This window comes from Rhinatrema bivittatum, chromosome 12, assembly GCF_901001135.1.
Source record: "Rhinatrema bivittatum chromosome 12, aRhiBiv1.1, whole genome shotgun sequence".
In the NCBI taxonomy this organism is placed as follows: domain Eukaryota; kingdom Metazoa; phylum Chordata; class Amphibia; order Gymnophiona; family Rhinatrematidae; genus Rhinatrema; species Rhinatrema bivittatum.
In genome coordinates, this window is record NC_042626.1 from 1,192,116 (window position 1) to 1,212,809 (window position 20,694).

General features: G+C 49.5%; 1 protein-coding gene and 1 long non-coding RNA gene across 5 annotated transcripts; one reads left to right on the forward strand and one right to left on the reverse strand.

The window, feature by feature from the left end:
* Positions 1 to 2,846: 2,846 nt before the first annotated feature.
* ATXN7L2 (ataxin 7 like 2) lies at positions 2,847 to 15,900 on the reverse strand. 4 transcript variants are annotated; one of them, XM_029573415.1, is made up of 11 exons: positions 15,748 to 15,900; positions 13,988 to 14,053; positions 13,710 to 13,814; positions 12,996 to 13,194; positions 11,334 to 11,629; positions 10,589 to 10,671; positions 10,207 to 10,430; positions 6,766 to 6,940; positions 6,517 to 6,638; positions 5,554 to 6,250; positions 2,847 to 3,045 (listed from the first exon to the last, which is right to left on the reverse strand). In XM_029573415.1, exons 1-11 carry the CDS (start codon positions 15,872 to 15,874, stop codon positions 3,031 to 3,033), a joined length of 2,109 nt encoding a protein of 702 aa, XP_029429275.1. In that variant the 5' UTR covers positions 15,875 to 15,900; the 3' UTR covers positions 2,847 to 3,030. The 4 variants fall into 4 exon arrangements, with proteins under 4 accessions (XP_029429275.1, XP_029429276.1, XP_029429277.1 ...); XM_029573416.1 differs by lacking the exon at positions 15,748 to 15,900 and adding an exon at positions 14,651 to 14,962; XM_029573417.1 differs by lacking the exon at positions 13,710 to 13,814.
* On the forward strand, positions 15,827 to 19,281 carry LOC115074184. Its single transcript, XR_003852203.1, has 2 exons — positions 15,827 to 15,965; positions 17,467 to 19,281. It is a non-coding gene; the product is annotated as an uncharacterized LOC115074184 (long non-coding RNA).
* Positions 19,282 to 20,694: the final 1,413 nt, after the last annotated feature.

Genomic DNA, 20,694 nt, shown 5'->3' on the forward strand with positions numbered 1-20,694 from the left:
GGTTTCCATGTGAAAATGTGGGACCTTGAGAGCTTGGTTGACCCGATTGAGGTCTAGGATCGGCCGAAAAGCCCCATCCTTTTTGGGCACCACAAACTAAATGGAATACTGGCCTGCGCCAAGCTTCTTCCCTGGGACCGGAACAACTGCGCCCAGACTGAGGAGCCTGGCGAGAGTTTGCTCTACCGCTTCCCGTTTGGAACGCCCGCAAGGGGAGAATAGAAAGAGATTCAGTAGGTCACGGACAAGTTCGAAGGCGTACCAGTCTCGTACAATGTCAAGGACCCACTGGTCAGACGTGATTTTGACCCATTCCTCGAAGAAAAGGGAGAGGCGGCCGCCCAGAAACGGGACTGAGGAATGGGCCGACTTACCTTCATTGAGTGGCAAGCTTAGGGGTGGAGCGCGCGGGCTGGCCCTCGCAAAAGGGCCCTCGCCCACGAAAGGGCTGCGACCAAGACTGAGACAGGGAAGAATAACCCCTCGTGGAGCCACCCCGTCCACTTGGGGTATACAGTCTCTGTCCCCGGAAACGAGGACGGGAGGGTGTAAAGGAGCGCGACTGCTTCGGACGATCCTCCAGGAGCTTATGGACCTTATTTTCCCCCAAGGAAATCATAAGCTTCTCAAGGTCCTCTCCAAACAGCAACTTACCTTTGAAGGGCAGCGAGCCCAGCCGTGCTTTGGAGGATGGGTCAGCTGACCAATTTCGCAGCCAGAGGAGTCGCCTAGCAGACACCACCGAGGCCATTACCTTCACCTGGACGCAGAGGAGGTTGTAGAGCGCATCGGCCCCATAGGCGATGACGGCTTCCAAACGCTCGGCTTGCTCCGCCTCTGCCGATGGGAGGTCCTGAGCGCGAATAACTGTTGGGTTCACCTAAGACCTGCGTGCAGCATGAGACTGCTGCAGGCAGTCGCGCAGACCCCCAGGGCCAGGACTTCAAAAATGCGTTTCATATGCGCCTCGAGCTTGCGGTCCTGTCCGTCCTTCAGGGCCGTCGAGCCCTCCACAGGGATGGTGGTGTGCTTGATGACCACGGAGATGTAGGAATCCAGAGGGATTTTTCAACATGTCCAAAATTCCTCCAGGAGGGGGTAGCGCTTGTCCATAGCCCGCCCCACTTGGAGTCCCGCTTCGGGAGCCTCCCATTCCCGCAGGAGTAATAATCTGTGCATGGGATGAAACGGAAAAGCGCTTGCCGGAGCCCCGAGTCCCGCCAGGACCGGGTCCATATTTTTTGGCAAGGAGGCCGTAAGGGTATCCGTGGGGGGCCCCGTCCAACCCCAATTCCTGGAGTACAAATAGGATGAGGGGCTCCAACTCCTCCCTCTGGAACGTCCAGAGAACCCTGGGATCGTCCCCCTCCAGAGGGGGAAGGGTAGCTGAATCAGAAAAGGGGTCAGGATCGAAGTACCAGATCCACCGGGGGGTTGGGGCACACCCGGGACCACCCGCACCCAAATGGACCCCAGCAGCTCCGCGCTGGGCGGACAGTCAATGGCGCGGAGCGAGGGATGGGGGGGGGGGGGGTTACCCCTCCTCCTGTAAGCTAGCCAAATAAGATTTGTGTAGGAGGACAAAATCCGGCGAGAAACGAGCCCTGGATTTCGGGGGGGGGGGGGGGGGGGCGAAAGGGACCACGTCCTGGGAGGCCTTGGGGCTCAAATCGGGGGGTAGATCAAAAAAATTCGGCTCCCCTGCCCCAGGCAGCTCCGAAACAGGAGCTGCTGCAAAATCCAAGATGGCCACCGTTCCCGGGCTTTGCCGACCCGGGAACTGCCTGGCCCTGCGTTGGGGGAAGTGATCCCCGGGCTAGATTTGCCTGCCGAGGAGGGACCTTCCCCACCCGGCGGGCAGGCTGAGCAGAGACCCTCTCGCGAAAAACGCGACGAGGGCAGCCCACAGGCAAGGCAGACTGCCGGCCGCGGCAGGAGTGAAGCAGGGGAGAGACCTGCTGACTCCTGCCTGGCCCCTGACGAACCAAAAATATTCTATGAGTGCAGTAAAAAAAGTTAAATAAAGAATTTTGAAAATAGTTTTTACAAGAGAAAAAAAAAAAGTGAGTACAGCACTGGGGCTCTAAGCTCCCTCGGCAACCAGAGGAGGGGGAGACGAGAACTGGACCACCAGACTCTGTCCCCACACCTGGAAGTGCCCACGGACTCAGGCCATGCAGCGCACAAGGGGCTAAGGCCCCCCGAGTCCGGCAAGAGCCAGGAGACGGCTAACGTATCCTGCACAGAAAAAAAAAAAAAAAGACCTTTTTTTTTTTTTTTTAAGAAGCCAATTTAACTCCTAAAAAGAAGTACTTGCTTGATCCATGAAGAAAAGAAAAGGCTGACCAGCCTAGAGCAGGAGACCGAAGGCTGAGCTGCTGCACCTGCTGGAGACAGACAAATACTGAAGGGCTGCAGGGTAGGCTCTGTCCTCATGTAGGACACCCTTTCAGTTTTTCTCTGTCTCCACCTGCTGGAAAGGAGGCTCAACCCACGGTCTGGACTGATTCGACTACGTATAGGGAATAACTCTTTATGGACTTTGCTGCAGGAAGTAATCCAATCCTCTTGTAAACGCCAGCACCGTACAGACCTTCCCCCCCGCAGGATCTGCTTTCCTTGCATGAATAAGATCCCACCCCCCACCCCCCCTTGCTTTTATGAATCTTACTGCTACAGTGCTTAACCCTTCCCTCACCTCTGTACAGAGCGATGACGAGAGGAGAGGGGAGGCAGCAGACCAGCCCCCCTCCTCCTCCTCACATCCCTCAGCCACGGTTTCAACATCCACAGCACAAAGACCCCACAGACCCTGCAGCCTCCTGCAAAGCTTGTGCCGCTTTTCCTTCTGCAAAGATTTTTCTTTTATTAGCAGCAACAGAACAGCAAAGAGTCTTGAGGTATGTTTTTTTTGTTTTTTTTTACGAGTTAAAAAAATAAGGTTAGAAAAAGCAGTGGCATTTCCATCCTATGCAGGCGTACGATGGGCAGAGAACGCCGTCGCCGAAGCATCCTGGTGGCACTGACTCGTTAATGCGCTTTTGACTGGAAAGACAAGAGAAGAAAAGCTAGAATCAGTGCAGGGCCTACAGCTCCAAGAGGGAGGCGACACAACACAGCCCGCTATGTCTAACGCTTACTTATCTTATTGGCGACACAACACAGCCCGCTATGTCTAACGGTTACTTATCTTATTGGTGACACAACACAGCCCGCTATGTCTAACGCTTACTTATCTTATTGGCGACACAACACAGCCCCCTATGTCTAACGGTTACTTATCTTATTGGCGACACAACACAGCCCGCTATGTCTAACGGTTACTTATCTTATTGGCGACACAACACAGCCCGCTATGTCTAACGGTTACTTATCTTATTGGCGACACAACACAGCCCGCTATGTCTAACGCTTACTTATCTTATTGGTGACACAACACAGCCCGCTATGTCTAACGCTTACTTATCTTATTGGTGACACAACACAGCCCGCTATGTCTAACGCTTACTTATCTTATTGGTGACACAACACAGCCCGCTATGTCTAACGGTTACTTATCTTATTGGCGACACAACACAGCCCGCTATGTCTAACGGTTACTTATCTTATTGGCGACACAACACAGCCCGCTATGTCTAACGGTTACTTATCTTATTGGAGACACAACACAGCCCGCTATGTCTAACGGTTACTTATCTTATTGGTGACACAACACAGCCCGCTATGTCTAACGCTTACTTATCTTATTGGCGACACAACACAGCCCCCAATGTCTAACGGTTACTTATCTTATTGGCGACACAACACAGCCCCCTATGTCTAACGCTTACTTATCTTATTGGCGACAACACAGCCCCCTATGTCTAACGGTTACTTATCTTATTGGCGACACAACACAGCCCGCTATGTCTAACGGTTACTTATCTTATTGGAGACACAACACAGCCCGCTATGTCTAACGCTTACTTATCTTATTGGAGACACAACACAGCCCGCTATGTCTAACGCTTACTTATCTTATTGGCGACACAACACAGCCCGCTATGTCTAACGGTTACTTATCTTATTGGCGACACAACACAGCCCGCTATGTCTAACGGTTACTTATCTTATTGGCGACACAACACAGCCCGCTATGTCTAACGGTTACTTATCTTATTGGCGACACAACACAGCCCGCTATGTCTAACGGTTACTTATCTTATTGGCGACACAACACAGCCCGCTATGTCTAACGGTTACTTATCTTATTGGCGACACAACACAGCCCGCTATGTCTAACGGTTACTTATCTTATTGGAGACACAACACAGCCCGCTATGTCTAACGGTTACTTATCTTATTGGAGACACAACACAGCCCCCTATGTCTAACGGTTACTTATCTTATTGGCGACACAACACAGCCCCCTATGTCTAACGGTTACTTATCTTATTGGAGACACAACACAGCCCCCTATGTCTAACGCTTACTTATCTTATTGGAGACACAACACAGCCCCCTATGTCTAACGGTTACTTATCTTATTGGTGACACAACACAGCCCGCTATGTCTAACGGTTACTTATCTTATTGGCGACACAACACAGCCCCCTATGTCTAACGGTTACTTATCTTATTGGAGACACAACACAGCCCGCTATGTCTAACGGTTACTTATCTTATTGGAGACACAACACAGCCCGCTATGTCTAACGGTTACTTATCTTATTGGAGACACAACACAGCCCCCTATGTCTAACGCTTACTTATCTTATTGGAGACACAACACAGCCCCCTATGTCTAACGGTTACTTATCTTATTGGTGACACAACACAGCCCGCTATGTCTAACGGTTACTTATCTTATTGGCGACACAACACAGCCCGCTATGTCTAACGGTTACTTATCTTATTGGAGACACAACACAGCCCCCTATGTCTAACGGTTACTTATCTTATTGGAGACACAACACAGCCCCCTATGTCTAACGGTTACTTATCTTATTGGCGACACAACACAGCCCGCTATGTCTAACGGTTACTTATCTTATTGGAGACACAACACAGCCCCCTATGTCTAACGGTTACTTATCTTATTGGAGACACAACACAGCCCGCTATGTCTAACGGTTACTTATCTTATTGGAGACACAACACAGCCCCCTATGTCTAACGGTTACTTATCTTATTGGAGACACAACACAGCCCCCAATGTCTAACGCTTACTTATCTTATTGGCGACACAACACAGCCCGCTATGTCTAACGCTTACTTATCTTATTGGCGACACAACACAGCCCGCTATGTCTAACGCTTACTTATCTTATTGGCGAGGGATTCGTTTCATGGTTTGGGGCCTGCTGGGGGTTACACTACAGCTTACACACATGAAGATGAATTAGCATGAGAATGGCCCTGCGCCCCTGGGGGACTCCTGCTGAGAGAGGCCAGGACTGCAGGAGCTGTGTAGGCACCCAGGCAGCTCGGTTTGTGTAGTGGGAAGGGCAGGTATAACAGAGAGAGAGAGTTTTAGCTTCTTTCCTTAGCGTGGAGAGAGCGTGAACATTTTACCTTCAATGTGTTTCGTTTTTCCTCAAATCCTAGCAAGGAGCCCGATTTCTTCCTGCGGGCCGAGCAGCCGGCATTGCTTGCAGCTGACAAGTGCTTTGGCTTCTCTGCCCGGTAGTAGCTGGCCAAGGTTTTCCTTTTCTTTCCCTCCTCTTCAGCCGAGCAGTTGGGGTGTAGAGATTTTGAGCTGTTGATTGGTGTGGGCCGGTGTTCCCGAGATGCACAGAGTTCTGTCCGTTTGACTGTGGGGCCAGACGGGATGACCCCATTGACAGCATAGGCCAAGGAAGGTTTCGTCTCTGAGGGCGAGGGCTGCACCATACAGTTTCTTTTGTGGGAGGGGGTGGAAGACTGTTTGCGCTTTCGGGGCGGAGGCTCCGTGTCCTGGCTGCCTCCTTCTTTCCACCTGGAGGAGCGGCTGGACTTGGTGGAAGGCAGTTTGCTGAAGGACGGGGAGGGGGTGTTGGCTGGGAGAGGAGACGTCATGGCCTGGCTCCCGCCCGTGCAGTCTGCCTGGCTGCATGCTGCAGCCACGTGGGGCGAGGAGGCTGCGTAGCTCATTACAGCTTGGCTGCACACTTCCCTGGCGACGGAGGAGGAAGCTGTGCAGGAAGGGGGCCCAGCAGAAACGGCAGAGCATCCTGGGATATCGGCTGGTATTACTGAGGGTACGGGGAGCTCGGCTGCTGGAGGTATTTTTCTGTTTATTTCAAGCAAATAAAATGCATTAGAAAACAGTTTCTCCCCCACCCACCTAACATTTTTGATGAATCACTCATTAAGTTATATCGGTGAGTCCAGACTAGGTTCATCTAACACATCCGTGAAATGTGCACTGCTCATACCATGAGACTAACGAGCACATTCCACAATTATTCCGTACAAAGCAATCGTGCACAGGAAGCAGTGTCCTGCCTGGGAAGAGCAAGCGTATGTAACACGGAAGGCAGCTATGCAGAAACTTACTTCCACATGTGAGAGCTCAGGTGCCTCTCCAACATGGAACTGAATGCAGAACAGAAGCGGTCCAAGCGCCGGTTAAACAGGTAACATCCCAGGCCAACCAGACGGCTCCCAAAAGTACAGAGCTGTGAGGGGAGAGACTTCATGTCAGCACAGGAGATGCAAGGGCAGCCCACAGCGATAGTCAGGAGCCCGGTGACTTGTGTTTCTGCCGATTCAGTCTCCCTCTGCTGCCATCAGCCAGGTACTTACCGCCTGTGGCTGAGGTGGCCGGCTCCCGTGATGACACTCCAGGCTCTCCCCATCCTCCGGTGCCTCATCCTCGCTCGCCTCGCTCGGAGTGGAGAACAGGTAGAGAAGCGCAGCCTCTCCTTCACAAAGGGAGGGCACATCCTCCTCTAAATCACTTTCAGAGGACATCCTGCACCTACAACAGTGAGATTGAGGTTTATACAGTGAGATTTTTATATTCCACTTTTCAGCACTTCAAAGCAGATTACACATTCAGGTGCTATACCCCAGAGGGCTTACAACGTAAGAGGGTCAATTCAGCCAAATGCGACAACGCTAGCGCACAAATGCTAATTTTGAGAAGGGGCGGGATTAGGGAGGAGTTTGGGCAGGATTTATGAAAATAGGGGCAATATGGCGTGGAGAGAGAGCCCTCACACAGGCCGATTCAATAAAGATCACGGGAGAACGGGTGCTCCGAGTTGAGCACCCGCTCTCCCGACGCGCACTCCTATATTTATTTAAAAACTTTTCTATACCATCACAACGGTTTGCAGATAGGCACACGAATAAATTCAAAATAGATTGTAATTTAACTAGTAGGTGGCGAAATTGTTCAGATACATGATTGAAATATGTAATGTGTATTGTAATTCCATTTATGGACTATCCATATATGCGATACTGTAATTCTTTAACTTAATACTTAAGTATGATAAACATTAAAACAACGCATTTAAACGAGAGGTCGCGATACAAGGAGGCGCTAGGGATGATTACACATCCCTAGCACCTCCTGGGCCCAGGAGAGAGAGGGGGGGGCTCTGTCACCCACTATAAGTGGGATCAGGAAACAGACGCTCAATTTTAGGAGCGAATGGTTAGGAAAACGGACATCGGTAAAACTGAGCGTCCGTTCTCCTAACCGGAGTGCCCAGCACATTTTCGGTTCCTCCGACTTAATATCGCTAGGATATTAAGCTGGAGGGTGTCCAGAAAAGCAGAATTTTGTGCTTTTCTGGGCTGCTCATAAATGACTGCCTGCCTATACAAACAGCACAGTACACCTCGCTGAGGATTAGGAAGTGCGGAGCGAGGAAAGTCTCACAAAGATGAAGTTTTGTGCTGTTCTCTCGCCCTAGCTTCATGGCAGCCTGCTACAGTCCATCAAGCTAGGGCGAGAGAACAAAGTACAAAATTTCAACTTTGTGAGACTTTCCTCGCTCCAAATGACGTCAAATCTTCAGCGAGGTGTCCTGTGCTGTTCCTAGGCCTCACGCTGCAGGTAAAACTGGCCCCCTAAACCACCACAACACCTCACCTCAAGCTGTTATTTATTTTGAATTTTTATATACCGAAGTTCTTGTAAGAAATGCAAATCAATCCGCTTTACATGGAACAGAAAAACGCCAAAGGCCTTAAATAAACGCCCAAGGCTTTACATGAAACAGTTAAACAGAACACGCCATAAAACAATTAAGCAGTAAATCTCCCCGGGTTTTACATGTTAGATGGCCCTCTAAATACAGAGATATAAATACCTGACTACTATGAGGGCCTTATAGTCACTCTCACCCTCAGCGCGAGACGCGAAATAGGAATTATTGCAGGGGCACAAAACGTTTACCTCACCACGCGATACTACGCTCCCCTTTTTCTTAGCGTGGGCGTCTTCCATGCATTATTATAGCATTTTACCTCACCACGCGATACTACGCTCCCCTTTTTCTTAGCGTGGGCGTCTTCCATGCATTATTATAGCATTTTACCTCACCACGCGATACTACGCTCCCCTTTTTCTTAGCGTGGGCGTCTTCCATGCATTATTATAGCATTTTACCTCACCACGCGATACTACCCTCCCCTTTTTCTTAGCGTGGGCGTCTTCCATGCATTATTATAGCATTTTACCTCACCACGCGATACTACCCTCCCCTTTTTCTTAGCGTGGGCGTCTTCCATGCATTATTATAGCATTTTACCTCACCACGTGATACTACCCTCCCCTTTTTCTTAGCGTGGGCGTCTTCCATGCATTATTATAGCATTTTACCTCACCACGTGATACTACCCTCCCCTTTTTCTTAGCGTGGGCGTCTTCCATGCATTATTATAGCATTTTACCTCACCACGTGATACTACCCTCCCCTTTTTCTTAGCGTGTGCGTCTTCCATGCATTATTATAGCATTTTACGTCACCACGTGATACTACCCTCCCCTTTTTCTTAGCGTGTGCGTCTTCCATGCATTATTATAGTATTTTACCTCACCACGTGATACTACCCTCCCCTTTTTCTTAGCGTGTGCGTCTTCCATGCATTATTATAGCATTTTACCTCACCACGTGATACTACTCTCCCCTTTTTCTTAGCGTGTTCGTCTTCCATGCATTATTATAGCATTTTACCTCACCATGCGATACTACGCTCCCCTTTTTCTTAGCGTGTGCGTCTTCCATGCATTATTATAGCATTTTACCTCACCACGCGATACTACCCTCCCCTTTTTCTTAGCGTGTACGTCTTCCATGCATTATTATAGCATTTTACCTCACCACGCGATACTACGCTCCCCTTTTTCTTAGCGTGGGCGTCTTCCATGCATTATTATAGCATTTTACCTCACCACGCGATACTACCCTCCCCTTTTTCTTAGCGTGTACGTCTTCCATGCATTATTATAGCATTTTACCTCACCACGCGATACTACACTCCCCTTTTTCTTAGCGTGTACGTCTTCCATGCATTATTATAGCATTTTACCTCACCACATGATACTACACGCCCCTTTTTCTTAGCGCGTGCGTCTTCCATGCATTATTATAGCATTTTACCACACCAGGCGATACTACAATATTCGCATATTACACTGATTGGACTTGTTTTTATGATTCTATCATTATGATCCACGTTGGACAGATACCAGGAAGTTGCAGAATAAAATATTTTTAAATAAGAATAGCCAAAGCTGCTGAAATGCTAAAAAGTATGTAAAAGGTCAAAAAGTATGTTAAGGGTCAGCACTGTTTTGTTTCTGCCTTCTAGACTCAATTTACAAGAAGTCACATGACTTACAAAAATTCAATCTTATTTGCATATATGAGCTAAAATTATGACAACCAATTAGAAAAATGTTATGTTAACTAACTCACTGTTGTGCAAATTAGTGGTGTTGACTTATTTAACCTTTTGTATCACTAACTTTCTCTGAGACTGCTTCTGAATTGCCCTTGCTGATAATTTCTCTCTTCTGAGATATCTCAAAGACTTTTCTCTTTCAAGCTGCCGGTGTTAAGCATTTATTTACATCCCACAACACTGGGCTTGATGGACTTTTGGTCTGACCCAATATGTTCTTATGAATCAGAGATCTCTTATTTATATCAACAGTTTTCACTTGAAGTTACTAATATGGTTGCTGGCCAATCAAAGAAATGTAAGACTTGAAAAGCTGCACTTTACCTATGCAATGCATGCTGCAGCTGCTTTGATCGGCAGGGCAGCGATACTGCAGAAGTTAGCGCAGAGGCATCCTGAGAGAGACGATCACAGCCAGAGGCCTTCCACACAGGACTCTTCTCTTTTGGAGACTCACGGTTTCGGGCATTGGCCTTCAGCTCTGCCACTAACACATCAAAGTCCTTTGCTCGTCCCTGGACCTCACGCCGTTGATGCACAGAATGGATCTACAAAACAAAGAAGATTAAGGATCTGGGAAACAGCGCCTGCTTGTTTCTCACCTCCATTCCTATGCTCCCTCCCTCCTATAAGCTTTTCCGTGTTATCGTACCCCACCCTCTCAGTACAGTTTATGGGAAGCCATAGACCCCATGTCTGACAATACCTTGCAGGTAATTAAGCGGGTGCACATTCTTTTAGTGTCTGGATTGAGAACCCCACACTGCCTGTTCAGGTCACACTCCTTCCCTGCAAGGATGAAAAAGGAGTCAGAAACATCACAAAAATACTTTTGAACCCTACATAAAAGTAAGAAATAGTCCATAGCAGAGCATTTCCCCATCAGAGTTGGTTATGCAATAACCATACACTCTCCTGCTAGATTTCAGCACATCGCTTCCCCTTCTGGATTTGGATTTCAAATGTAATTATTTGTCTTTCCAAACATGAGCTCAAAGCAAGTTACAACTCGGGTAATGTAGAGAGGTCCCTGCTCCTAATGTTACCTGGAGCAATGCCAAAGGTCATAAGAACATTCAGTGGAAGAAACAGGATTTGAACTCTAGGCCACTTCTCTACCCCTGAGAAGCTGCAAATTCAGCCACCATCCTTTTCTGTCTCTCCCCAGAAATTCACATTGTATTTTAGGACTTCTGAACCACACTAAAGGATTCTGAGACAAGATGCTCTTATGACAAAAAAAAAAAAAAGCTGTGTCTGAGGATGATTAATGGAAGGATTTGTGGCTAATCCAGCATCTCCCCTTTAAGAATCACAAAAGGCCGGAGCCTGGAAACATTTGGTTAATCTTGGAACTCTTTGGGTACTGACCCATCCCATGTCCCCAATGTCCCTCAGAACCAGGTCCTACCCTCTCTTATTTGTTCCATGCAGTGCAGCATTAGACTCACGAGAAAGCTTCTTCTGACATTTTTGTGTCGTTTTGGCTGTACTCGTCCCCTTATCCATCGATGCTGGAGAACTCTCCGGTTTCCTGCGCAAGACATCCAACATCACGCTGGTGCTGGGCACAAGACATTCGTTTGGGGACACTGCCAAGGAGCAATGTGGAGGATTCTCTTGCGAGTTGATAAGAAGAGGTCCTGGCAAAGGCGAGGTGGAGGATTTGGGATGTAGTCGGAAACCATGTCCATCTGCCTTCGGGAGGCCGGCTATTTTTTCCAGGTTCACAACTGGCATGAACAAACTACAAGAAGAAGGTCGGAAGGTTACAGGGAAAGCTTAAGACACACTGTACACACTTCATCTCATACCTAGTTTTACTTAGTCTTTATTTATTTTGATTTATATTCTGCTTTTTGCACTTTTTTCAGGACTTCAAAGTGGATTACATTCAGGTACTGTAGGTATTTCAGCTGAGATGGCTGAAACTGGAACCAGACTCTTAAAATACTCAGACTCTAATAAGGATAATTACCTCCAGTTCTATTATACTGCATAGAATCAGAAGATAGCTGAATATCTGAGCTCCGCAGATGTATATATGAACTGAGAAATCAGTGACCGGTTTTCTGCATATAACACAACTGCATAATTCCAACACATTTCATTCAAAATAGTTTCATTGACACAGCTCACAATCTAACGTTACCTGGAGCAATGGAGGGCTAAAGGTCATAAGAACATTCAGGGGAAGAAATAGGATTTGAACTCTAGGCCACTTCTCTACCCCTGAGAAGCTGCAAGTTCAGCCACCATCCTTTTCTGTCTCTCCCCAGAGACTATGTTGATGTGTAAATGACTACACATATTTACACATCACTAAGGATGGTCTTTCATCCCTGCACCCTGTGATACAGCAGGCACAGAAACGGCTAGGGATGGTTGTGAGTCCTCGTGCACCGTGACACACTGAGAAAGAAGGGATGGACTGGCCCTGCACCCTGTGATACGGCAGGCACAGAAACGGCTAGGGATGGGTGTGAGTCCTCGTGCACCGTGACACACTGAGAAAGAAGGGATGGAAAGCCTGCACCCTGTGATACGGCAGGCACAGAAACGGCTAGGGATGGTTGTGAGTCCTCGTGCGCCGTGACACACTGAGAAAGAAGGGATGGACTGGCCCTGCACCCTGTGATACGGCAGGCACAGAAACGGCTAGGGATGGTTGTGAGTCCTCGTGCACCGTGACACACTGAGAAAGAAGGGATGGAAAGGCCTGCACCCTGTGATACGGCAGGCACAGAAACGGCTAGGGATGGGTGTGAGTCCTCGTGCACCGTGACACACTGAGAAAGAAGGGATGGAAAGCCTGCACCCTGTGATACGGCAGGCACAGAAACGGCTAGGGATGGTTGTGAGTCCTCGTGCGCCGTGACACACTGAGAAAGAAGGGATGGACTGGCCCTGCACCCTGTGATACAGCAAGCACAGAAACGGCTAGGGATGGGTGTGAGTCCTCGTGCACCGTGACACACTGAGAAAGAAGGGATGGAAAGCCTGGGGATAATTTGGTTTTCTTTTAATTTTAGACAGCGTGTGATCTTCTTTGCTAATACACGTTACATGCTATCGGCTCCCTTCTTCTGTGCTTTCCCCAGTACACCTCTTACCGGAGATTGTCTTTTGGTGGTTTTTCCTGCTTTTCAGCTTCATGGTTTCTTATTTGGGAGGCATGAGCCCTATCCCTAGTTGGTTTTCCTCCATGCCTTCTGCAGGTTGGGGTCTCTCCATTCACTACCTGGTCCCTCCGCGAGCTTGACGGGCTGTGTGCACGGCTGTAGAGTTTACTTAGTGCTCCGTGTCTTCTTTCTGGAAATGTAGAAGGTTTCTGATATTCTTAATAGTAGCTGGCAGCAAGATGAAACCAAAAACACAAAAGCTGTTACCTTGGTGACTCCATGGTCCCCTACTGATGAAAATTAGTAGCCAACCCTTTTCCTACCTCCCAGATAGCCCAGACATTGTAAGCACTTCAGAGGAAACTCTGGGCAATATGGCACCCACTAGCGCCTAGAAACAGAAGGTCCAAGAAGAGTAAACCCCAAAAAAGTAATGAATGCACAGTTTATATGGGACTTGGCAAAGAAAAACATTATCTACCACCACCCTAATCGCACATTTCTCCCTATCCTGTCCATCCCAATCAAATGTTCTCCTCTTCACTGATTAAAAGACAGAAGCAAACAAAAGAGAAAAAAAAGGAGCCACAGAGAGATTAAGGAGGATAAGAAAAGCAATAGAGAAAAAGGATAGGAAAGGGGAAGCAGAAAAGGAAGAGACAGAAGGGCAGCAAGTGGAAGGTCTCTTGCTCCTTTCTGGCTTACCACAATGCTTCTGAAAGGCCTGGGGTTTCACCACTTGACTGCAGTGGTTACAGACCACTAGATAGAAGTCATCATGTGCTGGACAATGACCAAAAATGGACATGTCTGGAACAAAAAATAACCAGAATTGTCAGCACAAATTTCCTAACATAGTGCAAAGATAAAACAGGGCAGTAATAAAGCCCCAAACCTGAGGCAGCAGAAAAGAAGACAGTAAGGAGGCAAACATGCAAGACAGGCCCCAGGTTTCTCACCTGCTCAGAACTCCTGTCTCTTACCTTCCTTAATAAGAGTCACTGCATCCACTTTCTTCCTGCTCTTACCACCGTCTTCCAGATCTGAGCCTGAGAGAGACAGAAGCAGCTTATGGGCAACACCACGACTGTGCTTCAGTAACCTGTACGTCCTCTCCCCTCACCCACCATGGTGCTCTCCTTTAGCTTTATTTAAAATTTCCTAATCTCCTATGCCATAGCCCTGGGCAGTATACAAGATCCAAGAAACAAATGCTGTGAAAGACCCTCCCTTTTTAAGGTGACCTTCTTTCCACTCCTCTGCTCTCCTCCCCACCCACACCCAACCATAGCCCCCTCTTCTTTCCACACCTATGGTTCTATCCATCTTACCACCCCATCTAACCCCTCCCTCATCAATGTGCTCTCCCCTCCTTTTACCCCACTCTTTACTCCCACCCATGGCCTTTTCCCTATTTACCCCTAAGCACACCTCTCCCTACCCCCTAATCTCCCTCTCTTGCTCATGGCCTTTCCCTGTCTGCCCCCCCAACTTCCTCCTGCTTCCATCCTCTGACTCCCACCCAAGGCTCTCTCCCTCCCATCCCCAATATGGCCTTCCCCTTGTTTACCTGCCTCCCCCTCACTATATAGCCCTTTCCACCATATGGCCAACCCTCTCCTTGCCTACTCCCCCTTTCAACTTACCCTTCTTTCCTCCCCAATATGGTTCTGTCCTCATCTGTCCACCTTCCCACCATGATGGCCCATCCTTCCTTCCCACTGTTTACCACTTCCCACTTCCAATATGGCCTTCCCCCTCTCCACCTTCTCTCCTTCACATATGGTGTCTTCGTGCTTTCCCTTCTCCTTGTCTACACCTCCCCCTTCCAATATGGCTTTCTTCCTGTCTGCCCCCCAACAATGTAGCATGCTCCCCATCTGCTCTCCCCCTTCCAATATGGTCCTCTTAATATTGCCCCATCCCTCTCCTCCAATATGGTTTTCTCCCTGTCAGTCTTCTGCCCCTACCCATATGATATTCTCCCTGTCTGCCTTCTCCAGCCATATGGTCTGCTCCCTATTTGTTCCCCCCCCCCCCCACCTCCCAAATATGGCTCTCTACCAGTTTGCCTCCAGATCTCCCCTCGCCCCATCTAGCCTTCATCCTATCTTCTCCCTTCCCCCATACAGCCCTCTCCCTGTCTATTCCCCCATATTGCCCATCCTCCCTTCTCTCTATCTACCCCTTCCTCAATAAGGCACCCTCCCGGGTTTTTTTTCTGCTCTCCACATAGCTCATTTATATAGGGAAGTAGACAGGGAGAGGAAAGATTGGATGTATTCTTCGGGCTCCTGCCAGGTATTTGAGATCTGGATTGGTCACTGTCAGAGACAGGATACTGCGTTCGATGGACCTTTCGACTGACCCAGTAAGACATGTTCTATCTATCCCCCCCCCCAATGGCCCACTCTCCCTTCTCCTTGTCTACATCTTCCCCACCTCCCAATATGGCTTTCTTCCTGTCTCCCCCCCCATCATGTAGCACGCTCCCTGCCTGTCCTCCCCTCCCCTATGGCCGTCTCCTTGTCTGCCCCCTCCCTTTCTCCTCGTCCCCAGCCTCCCTGGTCACGCCCCCTGGCTCCGCCCCCGACTTCATAAAGCGACGGCGCTAGGACCTGGCAGCGCCTTTGTTTGGGAGGGTCGGGAGCCGGACAGCGGCTCTACTCCGCAGCTATAAATGGCCATTTGAGCGTCTACGCATCCAGCGCTCCTGCAGGACGCAGTCCCAGTGTTCACTCACCGCCCGTCGCCGCCAGGTCAGCCCTCTCCACCCAGGAGCTCCAGCTCTGCCCAGCGAACTCGTCGAGACTCGGAGCCCGCCGGTCCAGAGCGGCCATTACTGCCACTGCGCGTCCACGTACCGCCATCACCGCCGCGGGCGCGCGGCCCCTACGTCACCTTCCGGGCGGCTGCGCGCTGGCGGCTGCGGGCATGTCGGGAAATGCAGTCCATAGCCAGGTGAACCGCCTGGGAGTGTTGCCAACCTCGCTTATTTCCCGCGAGATTTGGCTGCTTTTCATAGTCACTCGCGGGGTTTTTTTTCCGATTCGCCGGTTGCTTTTAATTGGGCTATTTTTCCTGCCAATCGCGGTGTTTTGGGCGGGACTTGTGCTCTGATGTTGCAGTGATTGGCTGATGCTGCTCTGAGGCCTGTCCATAGCAGGCGCACCTTAAATTATTGCAGCAGTAAACCAATCACAAGCACGTGTGTGGGCAGACCCAGCACGGTATTGCAGCATCAACAGAGAAGGAATCTTCTGTGCAGCTGCAGATCTGAATGCTGAAGGGAGCTGGCTACAGCCAGGTATCAGGAGGGGAGGAATGAGTATGTTGGAGGGTGGAATGAGAGTGTGGGGGCCAGGGATGTGCTGGGAGGGGGGAATCAGTGTGTGGGGAGCCAGGGATGTGCTGGGAGGGGGGAATCAGTGTGTGGGGAGCCAGGGATGTGCTGGGAGGGGGGAATCAGTGTGTGGGGAGCCAGGGATGTGCTGGGAGGGGGGAATCAGTGTGTGCGGAGCCAGGGATGTGCTGGGAGGGGGGAATCAGTGTGTGCGGAGCCAGGGATGTGCTGGGAGGGGGGAATCCGTGTGTGCGGAGCCAGGGATGTGCTGGGGGGAATCCGTGTGTGCGGAGCCAGGGATGTGCTGGGAGGGGGGAATCAGTGTGTGGGGAGCCTGGGATGTGCTGGGAGGGGGGAATCAGTGTGTGGGGAGCCAGGGATGTGCTGGGAGGGGGGAATCCGTGTGTGCGGAGCCAGGGATGTGCTGGGAGGGGGGAATCCGTGTGTGCGGAGCCAGGGATGTGCTGGGAGGGGGGAATCCGTGTGTGCGGAGCCAGGGATGTGCTGGGAGGGGGGAATCCGTGTGTGCGGAGCCAGGGATGTGCTGGGAGGGGGGAATCCGTGTGTGCGGAGCCAGGGATGTGCTGGGAGGGGGGAATCCGTGTGTGGGGAGCCAGGGATGTGCTGGGAGGGGGGAATCAGTGTGTGGGGAGCCAGGGATGTGCTGGGAGGGGGGAATCAGTGTGAGGGGGGAATCAGTGTGTGGGGAGCCTGGGATGTGCTGGGAGGGGGGAATCAATGTGAGGGGGGAATCAGTGTGTGGGGAGCCTGGGATGTGCTGGGAGGGGGGAATCAGTGTGTGGGGAGCCTGGGATGTGCTGGGAGGGGGGAATCAGTGTGTGGGGAGCCTGGGATGTGCTGGGAGGGGGGGAATCAATGTGAGGGGGGAATCAGTGTGTGGGGAGCCTGGGATGTGCTGGGAGGGGGGGAATCAGTGTGTGGGGAGCCTGGGATGTGCTGGGAGGGGGGAATCAGTGTGAGGGGGGAATCAGTGTGTGGGGAGCCTGGGATGTGCTGGGAGGGGGGAATCAGTGTGTGGGGCTGGTGGGTTTTTTTTTAATTTGTTCTACATCACTTTTAATTTCATCTAATTGTTTTTCTTATTTCTTCTCCCTGCAGCAGATCACCCTTGTAAGAAAGCCTGTCCATACCTACTGTTTCCAACATTGGCTGCTACGCTACTAAATGGATTTGATGTACTATAGCTAAAGTAAGGAACTAAAAGATACTGCTAAGCGTGGGAAGAGGAACGTGAACTAAAAGCATGGATTCAGTCTGTTGTCAGCAATGAGAGTAAGGCTATGTGCAAATTTTGTAAGTGTGACATTCGTGCACATCATGCAGACCTTCTGCAACATGCAAAACGTTAAGCTCCTTTGTCATCTATGAGACTCACAGACATTGGTGTTTCAATTTCACATGTCTTGGGCTTGATTTTTGGAAAAAATTGCTTGTTCTTTCATGAAAACCTGGCCCCCTGCCCGTGCTTTCTCCAAGTGATGGCTGTGGTGTGATTTTGTTGCCGTGTCCACAGCGTGGAAAGCTGCCTTAAGCTTGTGTTCTAGTGATGTCTGCCAACAATATAGGCAGCTGCGAGTGCTGTGTGCATCGCCCAAGCAATAGGCAGAGGTCGCCGCAGTTGAGCTTTCCCCTACTATTAAGGCGCTGATTTAATGCTTTTTTATACCGATAACAGTTTGCTGTGCTGCATGCCCTGTGCAAATCCATTCTAGTGCACAGAAATAAACCATGAAAGCTGAATCTGTTTAATAACAAACGCTCAGGTCAAGTTTTATTTAGTCAAAGCACAAAACCATGCAACAGAGGCATCACCTTCAAAGCAGGGGCCAGGCCACGCTGGGAAACAGAAAGACCTGCAGAGGAGACTAACAGGGAAGGGCAGGGGCTGAAGAGCGATGGGACAACAATATTAAGGCTGCCTATCCTGCAGTGACTGACATAATGTGGTTCTGGCTCAGAGGCGAAATACTCTAGTATTTAAGAAGATACTCGTTCTTACTGCATCCCTCCCTTATGGGGGGCACTACTCCGGTATTGAGGATTTTTCTATGCACAGCAGGTTAAAGTTGAAAAGGCAACAGTTTTTCTAACATTGGTAAAAGGCTGGGTGCACATTTTCTGTGTAGTAGATAGGTATTCCTATCTACCTTCCCGTTTTGTTCTAGGTCGTTGCATGCTGGAAGCTTCCTAACTAAAATCAATGAAAATGATTTGTCCAGCCCCCCCCCCGTTACAGCTCTTCCTCTTCTCCTAGCATTCTGATAAACTGCTGAGGCAAGCAGCTACCATGTGTCCATCCCATAGGATAACCATGGCAGCAGCCCTCAGTCTATCGTTGAACAATGAAGTTAACACAAAGTGCCCACTACTCCAAATTCACTGGCATTGCTGTGTGTGTTTACTCTTCACATACACTGAGAACACCAGCAAAGGCAGGATTTTCTGCTGATCTGTGGATAAGATGTTCTAAGCATGCAGCCCTCCTCATCCCCCAATACAAATTTTGGGAGAGAAAGGTGATAACCCCAACACCAGACATTACAAAGTACATACTTTATCTCACATCTCTAATAAAGAAACAAAACCTCCACCCCTACCCCCAAACTTCCATGATTCTGCCAGATTTCCGCAGCCTCCCAACTTGTCCCTTGGCCATTGAAAAGCTGTGCTGCCAGGACTGGGTCCTGCCTGATGGCAGACACTCTCTATATAGTGTGCCTCAGACATGGGCCCGGGTCACCTATACTTCAGCTTTCCCTGCATCAAGAGCTGGAAAAATCCAAACCCACAAAGGAAATAACCCAAATATGAAAGAGCTTTTTTCCTCTCTTTTCCCAAGAAAGCAATTTGTAAAAATCTCATTAAATTCAAAGCTAGATTTATAAATGATTTTTCCCATAGGTGGGGGGGGGGGGGGAAAGTAGAATTTTTGACAAATCTGGCCCTATATATTAAATTTTTAAAAACATGAGAATTTTAGCTACAAAAATACATCCAGCACACTTTGTGGGTCCAGTGTACCTGTGCTTACAGTAGTGGCTTCTGGAACTCTAGCGGAGTGATGTTCCATGTGCACGGTTTATAAACGAGCTCTAGCGGAGTGATGTTTTATGTGCACGGTTTATAAACGAGCTCTAGCGGAGTGATGTTCCATGTGCACGGTTTATAAACGAGCTGGAGCGGACTGATGTTCCATGTGCACGGTTTATAAACGAGCTCTAGCGGAGTGATGTTCCATGTGCACGGTTTATAAACGAGCTCTAGCGGAGTGATGTTCCATGTGCACGGTTTATAAACGAGCTGGAGCGGACTGATGTTCCATGTGCACGGTTTATAAACGAGCTCTAGCGGAGGGATGTTCCATGTGCACGGTTTATAAACGAGCTCTAGCGGAGGGATGTTCCAAGTGCACGGTTTATAAACGAGCTCTAGCGGAGGGATGTTCCAAGTGCACGGTTTATAAACGAGCTCTAGCGGAGGGATGTTCCATGTGCACGGTTTATAAACGAGCTCTAGCGGAGGGATGTTCCAAGTGCACGGTTTATAAACGAGCTCGAGCGGAGGGATGTTCCATGTGCACGGTTTATAAACGAGCTCGAGCGGAGGGATGTTCCATGTGCACGGTTTATAAACGAGCTCGAGCGGAGGGATGTTCCATGTGCACGGTTTATAAACGAGCTCGAGCGGAGGGATGTTCCATGTGCACGGTTTATAAACGAGCTCTAGCGGAGGGATGTTCCATGTGCACGGTTTATAAACGAGCTCTAGCTGAGGGATGTTCCATGTGCACGGTTTATAAACGAGCTCGAGCGGAGGGATGTTCCATGTGCACGGTTTATAAACGAGCTCGAGCGGAGGGATGTTCCATGTGCACGGTTTATAAACGAGCTGGAGCGGAGCGATGTTCCATGTGCACGGTTTATAAACGAGCTCTAGCGGAGCGATGTTCCATGTGCACGGTTTATAAACGAGCTCGAGCGGAGGGATGTTCCATGTGCACGGTTTATAAACGAGCTCGAGCGGAGGGATGTTCCATGTGCACGGTTTATAAACGAGCTCGAGCGGAGGGATGTTCCATGTGCACGGTTTATAAACGAGCTCGAGCGGAGCGATGTTCCATGTGCACGGTTTATAAACGAGCTAGAGCGGAGCGATGTTCCATGTGCACGGTTTATGGCCCAGGAAGAGACTGGTTCCGGTATTCAGCTGCAGCACACGACATCGCACCAAACCTTAGTATTTCATGATGGTTTATGACCCATTCCTTCCACCCCCATCTCTCTTAGTTGTCATTGCACTTTTGCTATAGTTCTTTCCCAGAGCTGC

Excerpts from the sequence above, each read along its gene's own strand:
- ATXN7L2 (XM_029573415.1), bottom strand. The coding sequence starts at position 15,874 with ATGGCGGTACGTGGACGCGCAGTGGCAGTAATGGCCGCTCTGGACCGG. Across the intron at positions 13,815-13,987 it reads AGTGACTCTTATTAAGGAAG|ACATGTCCATTTTTGGTCAT; the intron begins GTAAGAGACAGG and ends TTTTTGTTCCAG. Across the intron at positions 11,630-12,995 it reads CCACCAAAAGACAATCTCCG|TTTGTTCATGCCAGTTGTGA; the intron begins GTAAGAGGTGTA and ends TTCTTCTTGTAG.